General features: G+C 37.1%; 1 protein-coding gene across 7 annotated transcripts; it reads right to left on the minus strand.

Moving 5' to 3' along the window:
• Positions 1 to 1,019: 1,019 nt before the first annotated feature.
• Positions 1,020 to 10,273, minus strand: LOC139820138 (uncharacterized). 7 transcript variants are annotated; one of them, XM_071790155.1, is made up of 17 exons: positions 10,090 to 10,273; positions 9,981 to 10,014; positions 9,714 to 9,833; positions 9,531 to 9,648; positions 9,192 to 9,453; positions 8,991 to 9,116; positions 8,805 to 8,895; positions 8,551 to 8,675; positions 8,357 to 8,489; positions 5,603 to 5,722; positions 5,403 to 5,520; positions 4,885 to 5,146; positions 4,693 to 4,809; positions 1,898 to 1,988; positions 1,676 to 1,812; positions 1,364 to 1,458; positions 1,020 to 1,257 (listed from the first exon to the last, which is right to left on the minus strand). In XM_071790155.1, exons 1-17 carry the CDS (start codon positions 10,230 to 10,232, stop codon positions 1,175 to 1,177), a joined length of 2,175 nt encoding a protein of 724 aa, XP_071646256.1. In that variant the 5' UTR covers positions 10,233 to 10,273; the 3' UTR covers positions 1,020 to 1,174. The 7 variants fall into 7 exon arrangements, with proteins under 7 accessions (XP_071646256.1, XP_071646255.1, XP_071646253.1 ...); XM_071790154.1 differs by having other exon boundaries at positions 1,028 to 1,257; positions 1,326 to 1,452; positions 10,090 to 10,271; XM_071790152.1 differs by having other exon boundaries at positions 1,038 to 1,257; positions 1,326 to 1,458; positions 9,531 to 9,642; positions 10,090 to 10,268.
• Between the last annotated feature and the right edge of the window lie 973 nt (positions 10,274 to 11,246).

The raw sequence follows: 11,246 nt of genomic DNA on the forward strand, positions 1-11,246 counted from the left end.
TCCGCGGTTTTCCTTGGGTTTACGTTACCTGTTGTACCGACTGTGTTCGAGGATGCCGGTCTGGCCTCTTTGCCCGCGCTCTTGAGCTCTAACCTCACTAGTCTCACGAGGTGCTCCCGTAGACTATCTCTGCTTTGAGAATTGTCGACGTCGACGCCTCTTCTCCGTAGCTCTGCGATTATCTCTGGTTTTAGTAGGTGCTGCGCCTCACTCGCTGTTAGTTTGCGTGCCGGTGACGAAGTCTCGCCTTTCTTTGGCTTTGTGTCGCTCATTCGCTACCCCGAGATTACTTGTTCGTTTGTATGTCTGTAACCCGTGTTACGTGTATTGCGCTTTATACGTCGTTGTTGACGTTTTCTGTGCGTTCTCTCGATCTGTTACTTACTGCACCAAGTATCCTGAGTTCCTATCACAAGGCGTTGCCTGTGCTGTTTGGCCCGTTGTTAGCCGTCTTTCGCTCGTCGCAAATACTGTCGCTGCGCCTGTCGCTCCCGGCTCTCGATCCCGAGGACCCTCGGCTCAATCGTCCTCGTCGCCAATTGCAAAGTCTTCGCCTTGCCGTGGGTGCGAGGATACCTTAGGATGCGAGAGGGTGAATTGATGCAATGACTCGTTGTTAATTCAACCTTGATCGTATATTATCTGAGCCGCGTGACTCTCTCAACTCACTTCCGGCTTACAAAACTACGCGAGCGCCTCGCTCTCCTCACACGCACTCACACATCACACACCCGTACTTAGTGCCCTCTCTCTCCACGCGCATACACCACAATTTTTATCCAATTTTTTTTTAAGAGAGGGAAAGATACATATTATTATAGTATGCAATTTATTAAATAAGCTTGAAATAATTATGTGCACTCACATAACTTGCACATTTGTTTTAAGTTATTTATTTAATGATTATATTTGTCTAATTAATAACTGTGACAACAAAATGATGATTTATATCTGTATTTATTATTTATTACAATTATTACACATTACGATCATATTTCATGTAAAAGAAATAATCGACATAAACACAAAATTGAATAGCTTTTCTTAAGGAATATATTTTAATTGGTGCATTAAAATATGTATAAATTTATATATATGTATTATCTATATATATGTATATCGTTTGATATAGTATAAAGCAAGATTAATAATGATGTTGACATATTCCCAAAAGTTATAATTCCATTATAAACTTTGTTACGATTCTTACTGTAGTGACGTAAGCATCGTAAAATACGATAAGGATACTTGCAAGATCTAAAAATAATATCACAATAATGTTTTTGATTTTAAATATTCAAAGAAATATTGCGTTTTGCACATACCGAGCTGAAATTCACCATCGACATTACAAACACCTTACCAGCTTTTATTTGGCACGGCTTAGCAGTACGCAGTAATGTAAATTTCAAGAGACGTCTCGATCTTAATGAAATATTATACCAGTCACAGCTGTAACTGTAAATGCCTTAATATTTTATACAATTTTTGTTTGCCAACAAAATAACGCGACATTGACTTTTAAATTATTTAATAAAGAGAGCTGAATTATAAAATATATCTTTTCTGATTTTATAATTTATACACACACACACATCTCTTTTTTAGTTTAATATATCCTTTAGCGTATAAATTGTTTAAATATTACTGACTAACACATGGTCATAATGCGTACATTACGTCCTGAAGTCCGCTGCTGTGATCGATCAATCTTTGAGAAATCAAACTCAGGCAATATATGTGTAGCACTTGCGCTAAATTAGCAGAGAGAATTCTGATAATTTCGTCGAGTTGATTGTTTACCATTATCAACTTAAATACATAACTTTATTTAGCACCTTTCATATAAAATAACAGTTATTTTTTAAAAGTTTCTATATTTAATTCGGATGTTTACCTCAGCCGCGCCGAAGCTTAAACATATAACTACATTTCCCAGAAGAAAAAGAAATGATGTTGCGTAGTTAGACGAGAGCACATCGGAAAGTCTACGTGTAAAATAATAAATAATAAATAACGTAAATAGTGGGCTATGAGAGCCGACGCAAGATCTAGTGTGCGGGGATATTATATTTAGAAATACTTAGTCAGTACATTAAAACATTAAAGTAATTATTCAAACGTTTCAGCCCTAAAACGGGCCCTCTTCAGTGATATTAGTCGAAAGCACGCATCCACGTGATGTATATGTTACGGGCAAAGTCAGCATGGTGTGCAGTGTCGGCATTGCCCGGGCAATGTCAGCATTGCACAACGCGACTGGGCAAAGTAGTTTATTAGCGGACATTGCCCGGTTTGATGTGGGCAAAGTTAACACTGCCCATCCAGCGATGGCAATGTCAGCAACGATTATCACATTGCGGACTTTGCTCGGTTCCAAGTGGGCAATGTCGACAATGCTAAATCTCCGTGGGCTAAGCTGCGCTAAATAAGGGTAATTCTTCAGTTTAGCTACCTCAGCACAGAAATCGATGCAATTAGGCTTAATCGACGCGTTTTTGCATGAAACGAACAAATCTGGCAGAAAAAAGTGTCGCTCTGCCCCGCGACGCAAGATACACACGTGTGTATGCCCTGTTTTAACGAAAATCACAACTTCTATAAAGCAGGGCATACACCAGCATACACACGTGTGTGTGCCCTGCTTTAACGAAAATCACAACTTCTATAAAGCAGGGCATACACACGTGTGTATGTGCCCTGCTTTAACGAAAATCATTAAACAGTTACATCGTGCAGAATAACCAAGCATCTCGATTCAAGCAGTTAGGTCTCACGCTGGGAGTTTCATTAGTTTAATTATGCGTGGGAAGCACACACACACACACACGGGGGGGGTGCGAGGGGGGGCCTTCGGCCCCCCCTTTCCCGCACCCACCCCGTCGGTAGGCAGCGTGGACCTCGCTTTACAACATAAAGTACATGCTAAGTTGTAAAGCGAAATTATAAAGCACATGCATGGAGGGGTGCAAGGGGGCTTACATGCGTGAGCACACGTGAACAGAAAGGCTTTTCTCCCTGCACCCTCCCCCATGCATGTACTTTATAATTTCGTTTTACAACTTAGCATGTACTTTATGTTGTAAAGCGAGGTCCACGCTGTCTACCGACGGGGTGGGTGCGGGGGAGGGGGGGCCGAAGGCCCCCCCTCGCACTCCCCCGTGTGTGTGTGTGTGTGTGTGTGTGTGTGTGCTTCCCACGCATAATTAAACTAATGAAACTCCCAGCGTGAGACCTAACTGCTTGAATCAAGATGCTTGGTTATTCTGCACGATTGATTCATTTAAAATTGGCGCAGTTTTACATGCGCGTGCGACCACTGAGCATGCGCATATGGCCGCAGGGCACGTTCAGTGTTGCTACATGTCGTCGGTTCAACTTTGACGATTAATATCTCGCGTCGCGGGGCAGAGCGACACTTTTTTCTGCCAGGTTCGTTCGTTTCATGCAAAAACGCGTCGATTAAGCCTAATTGCATCGATTTCTGTGCTGAGGTAGCTAAACTGAAGAATTACCCTTATTTAGCGCAGCTTAGCCCACGGAGATTTAGCATTGTCGACATTGCCCACTTGGAACCGAGCAAAGTCCGCAATGTGATAATCGTTGCTGACATTGCCATCACTGGATGGGCAGTGTTAACTTTGCCCACATCAAACCGGGCAATGTCCGCTAATAAACTACTTTGCCCAGTCGCGTTGTGCAATGCTGACATTGCCCGGGCAATGCCGACACTGCACACCATGCTGACTTTGCCCGTAACATATATACAAAGTTATCTTACGCGCGTACAAAGGTATCGCAACGGGCTAACTAACCAAGTAAACGGGCTAGCGCAAAACGCAGGTACAATATTGGTAATAAAATAATAAAATAAATATTTTAATCTATTAAAATAAATCTTAATATATAAAACAAAGTCGGGTTAGTTAGACCACTTATAACTCAAGAACGGCTGGGCCGAATTTTTACCACAAGTATATGAAATAGGGGTAGAATTTTCTGGAATAGCAGAAGAATAACTAATAAATATCGGAAAAATTCGGAAAAAAATTCACGTACATAAAAAAAAAAAATTAATCTAGAAAAATATAGCTGTTATCTCATCAATTTATATGCTATCTTAGTCTTCTCGTTCTCTCTCTCCTTCTCTCTCCTCTACTCTCCATCTCTCTTCTCTCTCTCTCTCTCTCTCTCTCTCTCTCCTTCTCTCTCTCTTTCTCACACTGTCTCCTCTCTTTCTCTCTCTAGTTTCTCTCTCTCTCCTCTCTCTCTCTCTCTCTCCTCGCCCCTCTCTCTCTCTCTCTCTTCTCTCTCTCTCTCTCTCTCTCTCTCTCTCTCTATCTCTCTTGGTCTTCCTTTTTTTTTCTTTTGGAGATTCTGTTTCTTTCTTTCGTTCTTTTTCTCTGGGGGGGTGATAGTTAGATCTCCTTTCCGTCCGTTTCATTCGGTTTTTTTGCTAATTCTTTGCGTGTCTTATAATCACTACATTCATTACTGTTAGGCGGTACGAAGTTTGCCGGGGCAGCTAATTTAATATAATCAGTACTTGGTTAAATCTAATATAAAATTTCACATAAAATTTATTTAAATTGATATAAACGTTACCTCTTCTAGATAAGTTAAGTATTTTAGAAATATGTGTAAATAGTGCCATATTGTGCAAGACATATAAAATGCGGTATTGATACTAACTTTAACGCATGTTTGTAGGATTTGATACAGCCAATTATGTCATGATACGCTTCATCGTCCTCAATATTTGGCTCAGGCAATATGAAATTCGAGTTTCGTATGCGCTCTATGTCATATCTATTTAACAAAATTATAATACTGCTGATCTTAAAAGATTTTCTTGATACAGATTTTCTCGCGAGGACAACTTACCGTATACATTCGAACAATGCACAGATATGCTGAGTGCAAAGTGTAAACGTGCAGTCGACAGCTATCACCACAGAGACTATGTAAAATACGCTGATAAACCCGTGAAGCATCAACAGGTTAAAATACTTGTCCATGTCAAGAACATGTTCCAAGCGATATAGAAACCTAGCCGTGTATGTTTCGTTCGTCGGTAAAAACTTATAGATTCCGCTAATGACCACTGGTGTCGTAGAGTAGAAAAGCCACGTTACGTAAAGAGCAACTGGAAGTCACTTTTTTTTCTTTACGTTGCTTCAAAAGTTACGATATTTTAACAGAAAAAGAGCAAGCTGTTTATTTAAAAGTCCAAGAAAAATTTAAGCGCAACTTAAAACACAATATGATCAATAACAAGAAAATCAGATCGGGAGAAGGGGAGATATAAGAAGTAATATCGACAGATTTCCATATATTAACAGATTTGCGGTATTTATCCATTAGGAATAAAACAAACTAATTATAAAATAAAGGTAACTTACTCGCGTATCGTATCGTGAATGTTCTGCTCTCCTCTGCGTAATGCTGTAATATTTCTTTCTCTGGACTTGCGTGTTTCATCTTCCATGTCTCTTCGATATCCTCCAGAAGCTCTTTCATCTGCAGCTCGAAGAAGTCATTCGGTATACAATCACAGAACGATCCGATTAGCCTCATATGCGGCAGAACATAAAGTACGAACTTTGTCATTAGTAAACACGCAGTTAATGAGCTTCATGATGACGAAGCTATTCACCAGTAACGGTGACGTATTTTCCATAATGATGCTCAGATCCGTTATTCCAGCTGCTAAGCCCCAAAACTGCCGGAAATTAGAAACGAATTGTCAGTCTCAATTCTAACGTAACCTGTATACCTGTTGTACGTATCTTTAAACACCTCAAAGGCTGTCAAACTGAAAATAAACAAAGATGTAACGGCGAACATCATGTTACCCTCCAGTCGCGACTGAAATGGCCATTGGCCGATTACGGACAGGAACCTTTTGTTGAGATAATAGTAGCGATTGTCAAAAAAAGACATATTATATTGGAAAACCGAAGTTCGAAACGATCAGATATCTCGTCGAATATTCACGCCTAATCGCAGAGTTTATTCCTTTAAAATGATAGTTGCGTATTTCTTTGAAAAGATTTTCAAAAAGAAAATAGTAATACAACGAAAAAACAATGGAATATGTTCCACAGTACCACGCAATCACATATTTATGAGTAATGAGTCGCATTTCTCTCAACGGACTCTTTGATCGGAAAGGTCTATAACTGCGACTGTACATTGTATATGCCCATCGCTTTATAAAACAAGCAAAATTGCTAAAACTATAAGATAAATGGTAGTAAGATACACGCAAATTGCAGAACCACAAAAGTGAAACTGTTTACTTATTTTATTTAAACCGTTCAGTATTGGAAGAATCATCAGTTCTATGAAGTTTAACATTTTTTGCGTTAATATATTATATTTTGTTTCTACTTTTCTACGCAAGTACACAATTGCATACGGTATTATATCTGTTATTCACGGATAACAAATGATTCGATATAATAACTAATATTATTGTTCAGAATAGAATGAAGAAAGAATATAAAATATGATGTTTATTACTTAACTGTTAAGTTCAAATTCTATATATATATTTATATTATTATAAAATTAACGATACGATCTCTACTTAAATTTTAATAGATAATCAGCAAATAAATAAAGAAGGACATAGAAACAAAATTATTGTAGATAAATAATTACATTTATTAAAATAAATGCTTAATTAAAAATTATCTAAGAAATACAAATAAAAAATATTATAGAAAAAAATAACTTCCTCCGCCAGTAATTAAAACCAAAATATTATTTTAGTTCTCGACTAACGGGTACAATATAAAAAAGTATATGCACTACGTTTTGGCTCGAGGTTCCTTCTCAAGTGCGGTTTAATCGTCAAAATTGACTCGTCATGTGGTACTCAAAAGACATCCTTATGTTCACGAGAATATTCCAACATAGTCATAAAGTACAGGTGTCTCATGTGTCAAATTTCCAAAAGTTTGCATATCAAATATTTGAGTACCACATGACGAGTCAATTTTGACGATTAGACCGCACTTGAGAAGGGCTCAAACCTCGAGCCAAAACGTAGTGCATATTTTTTTATATTGTGCCAGTTAGTCGAGAAATAAAATAATATTTTAGAAATATTATAATTGCAGATATTAGAATTTTCGATAATACGTATAAAAACAAAAATACTTTTATTCATAATCATACTTTTGACAAAATATGATGCACGAAGTAAACCGCATTCCATATGGCGAATAATTACATGTCATCCGAGCTTAATGATACCATTAACGTAACGTAAGAAGCGGACTTTCTCATGAGCTTAAAAATATAATGTAATATCAAATATATATTTTTTACATGTAATTTTTTAAATACGTATAATTAAGCGGAATGTTTATATATGTTTTAAATATTGTTCGAAAACAGATTATTTATAGGGGAGACCGGGGCGAAGTCGGCCCTTTTTTTTTCGGTGCCAATTTTTACAACAAAATAAATCATTTTAGTAAAATATAGTATACCATTGTAAAGAGTGAACCCTTGGCTACAAAATTTATATAGGCATTTTTAGTCTACGTCGCTTTGTTCAACCGGTATAGAGTAAAAACGACAAAGGTGCAAAAATCGAAAAGTCAAAATTCTCGGGACGGAGTCGTGTCTTCATTCTCGGACTGGATTTTAAATAAAGATACATAATTTTGATCATAAAAAATAATAGAATAAAAAAATGGAAAGCGGAAAATAATTTCAAGAAAATCAATTTTCTTTTTCGCTAACAGTTAAAGCATGTAAAAACAGAGTCTGGACGAGCGCACGCACTTGTTGTGTGCCTTACGCCTGCACAAAATGCACTGTTTTTCATCGGCTGTGTTTTTTATTATCTCCGAACATACGCAGGACATATTATTTAGCTTTCTTGACTTTGTTTTGGCTTGGAAACGACTTCGCCCCGAACACAAGTTTTAGGTTTGGTCGCTAAAATAATAGAAATAAATGAAAATAAAAAACTGCACTGGATTCGTGTTTATGCATTACTCTTTAGAATCACTTACTTTGAAATTCGGAGAGACAATAATACTTAAGATATTACAAACTTTCGACGCGGAAGAAATTTTACTTTTGACCTGCGAAAACACGTTTGCTTCGATAAGAATCACAACATAACACGTAACCTCACTAAAATCCGTTGGTCACGTGGGCGCCATAAGCCGCGCTTACAGTATTAATGGCGAGTTCACAACATACAGATTTCGAGATAATTACAAAAACGATTCCGCCCCGGGGCCGACTTTGCCCCGGTCTCCCCTACAGATTTTAGATTTAGGTACTTATTTTCACGGCTATTATTCATATATACGAGTATACTGAACTTTACCGTGCTGTAACTTTCCAAGCAAATTACGTATATTTTCGCCATAGTTATGTGACATGGTTTTTGACACTTTATTATTAAAAATAGTAGCATTCTTTTTGCTTCCAAAGACATTTGATACCACAATCCGTTATATCTGAAAATATATTATAGCTTTAAAATCATGACGGCATGGATTAATTAAATCAATAACTTACGCTGCAACAGAAATCTGAGAACTGTGATCTATTATCTTCTGTCCTATCCAACTATTAAAGAAAAATCGAGTAGATTGAAGGAGCAAAAGTGGACCGTTTTTTATTAGTTCCGTATTAATCACGATCTGCACAATAACGCACAAATACAAAATCGATTCGAGTCAACATAAAAGAGAATATTTTCACAATATGTAACGGATCAACAATTTATTAAATAGCTCTAACTGTGTATTTAGAATGTATTATATGTATACCATAACGCATGTAGAACACTGAAGTAGAATGCCCAAACCAATGTCGGCAAAAAGGCACATCGCAAACGTCGATTCGATCAACTGGATTAATCTATTGACAACAAATAGAGATAGAAAAATCCATGGAGCATATTTATAATATTTCAGGTAGACCTTATAATACGATTTATTCGATTTTATATGAACCTCTCTATTCTGATTTGCAGCTGTATGCATTGGACCAGCTTCTCAATATCTCTGTCCTCTTTAGATATAGGATTACGATTGATACATTTTAATTTATCATGTATAGCAAATTTTTTCAAACGGTAACTGCAAGTATATAGTCATGTATGTACATAGGAGAGATATTTTCTATAAAAATGAGACGAAGCAAAAGTAGGATACCTTAATATAGCCAGTGTACCACAGGCATGTTGCAGCAACGCGAAATATATGGTATCTGTTGCGATCACTATCGTAACACACATAGCGTACCCTGCGAACGTAATTGCTAAAAGAATGTAATAATGCTTTTCCAAATTCAAAAAGAACTCGGCGGGGTGCGGCATTTTCTTCGGTCTCGTTACGTTTAACGTCAGTATGATGTCGAATAAGGGTACGGTGAGCGGCGCCGTCACAAAACTGGCTGCACCCGTGCTTGTAAAAACTGGTAAAAAGGAATTGTCTCTCTTTGCATAATTGCTCAGTGGAACGGACGTTGGGTATACTTATCGTTAGGCTTACTTAAGTAACCCACTGTGAATATCCGACTTTTTTCGGCATATTCTATCAAAATCCAAATATCATGGTATTTCGCCAATAAACACCAATCGTGACGCACGTGCTCAATCAGCATCTTAAACTGGAAGTACAGCAATTTTTCTTGGACGAAAAATAACTTTCTACATTGCGACATAATTTACTTACTTTTTTAGCTTGCCAATGGACACCAATTACTTTCAAGAGACATAGAAGCGCTCCAAGTAAAGTTGGCAGAACATCGTAAAAATCGTTTAAATTTCTCATACGTTTGAACAAAAATGCGACCTATTAATAAATTGTAATTAATTTATCGTGTCGTATTTAATGTGAAATACGTGACTTTCGATGTAACTGTACAAGATTCGATTAGCGCAAAAATCGTCGATAATTTCAGAAAACTCATAATATTGAAACTTTAATTGATCCTCTTACGATTTTTTTAGTCCGTCTATAATTTGCGAGATACCTGCGGCAGGAGTATAATCAGTATACCAAGTATTGTACAATAGAAAAATGTGTTTTTGTTAGACGATGACTGTACCGGCCACAGACCGAGAAACGACAGCAGCAGCTTGTTAACTCGAAAATATCGGGTATCAAAGATGTCCATTGGCTGGCCTGTGCTTGTTGAAGCGGAATTCTTGAATAAGTCGAAGTGACGTTTCCGTCAACCGCACGATTCATTTGATATTCTCTTGGGGTGTCGATACGTTGGCAAAGAAATACACGTTATAATATTCCGATTTAAATGGAATCAGTAATGAGAGGAGTCGCCTCCCGCGCCCAGACGATACGCAAGGAGTCCTGCAATTTTAATTTCGTCGTCAACATTGTGGCGTAAAGCAATACGGTGGTAACGCTTACGTTCTGGACAGCATATTCATTTTTATAAAACAGAAGAGATAACAGTTATACGTCGCATGACATAGTTGGTTGCCATATGTCAATTATGTTAGATATATATTTCTTAACTACAAAATAAAAAAATATTATTATTTACAAATTAACGGCAATAATTTAATTTACGGCAAACGTATTTATACAGCGATGGATTTTTGGTTTAGTAAGAATGCGTCTAAGTGAATTAGGAAAATATATGTAAGTAAAAAAATTGTTGGCTACAGAATATTGGCGCGGAAAAGTTAATACAAATAATAACAATTTCGGTTATGACGATTTCAACGAAGAAAGTGTAAATAATCACATTGTTTCTGACATCGCACCCAGTTTGACGGGTTCTAGAGAACTTGAGATCATAAATATCAAGTCATCAAATGAAGCTTTGCTAGATCATCCATATTCATGGATGAATAGTTCGATAACTGATTTGGTCAGCTCAATAATTGATCAGCAGAACAATAATTTCATCGAATCCAAGAGTAATTTAAAAGGAGACTCAGAATCGAATTACATTCCTTCTACACATCTCGTTTCAAGATCAAAAGAACAACCTCAAGCTTGTCATCGTAAATCAAAAAATTAAATATTATTTTGACATATGATTGCACAAAGAAATATGTCGATCTGCTTACTAATATATATCTAAAATGGTGCAAATTAGAAATTTGCACTTAGCTTCCTCATAAAAATACATCCCCATAGAGGAAGTGATGTCTTAAGATGCTAATACGGCCCTCTGATTGGCTCTGGCAACACATTGGCATCAAAAACTCAAAAAACAATTTTTACTTCGGTCTT

The sequence above is a fragment of the Temnothorax longispinosus genome, chromosome 10 (genome assembly GCF_030848805.1).
Source record: "Temnothorax longispinosus isolate EJ_2023e chromosome 10, Tlon_JGU_v1, whole genome shotgun sequence".
NCBI classification, from domain to species: Eukaryota; Metazoa; Arthropoda; class Insecta; order Hymenoptera; family Formicidae; genus Temnothorax; species Temnothorax longispinosus.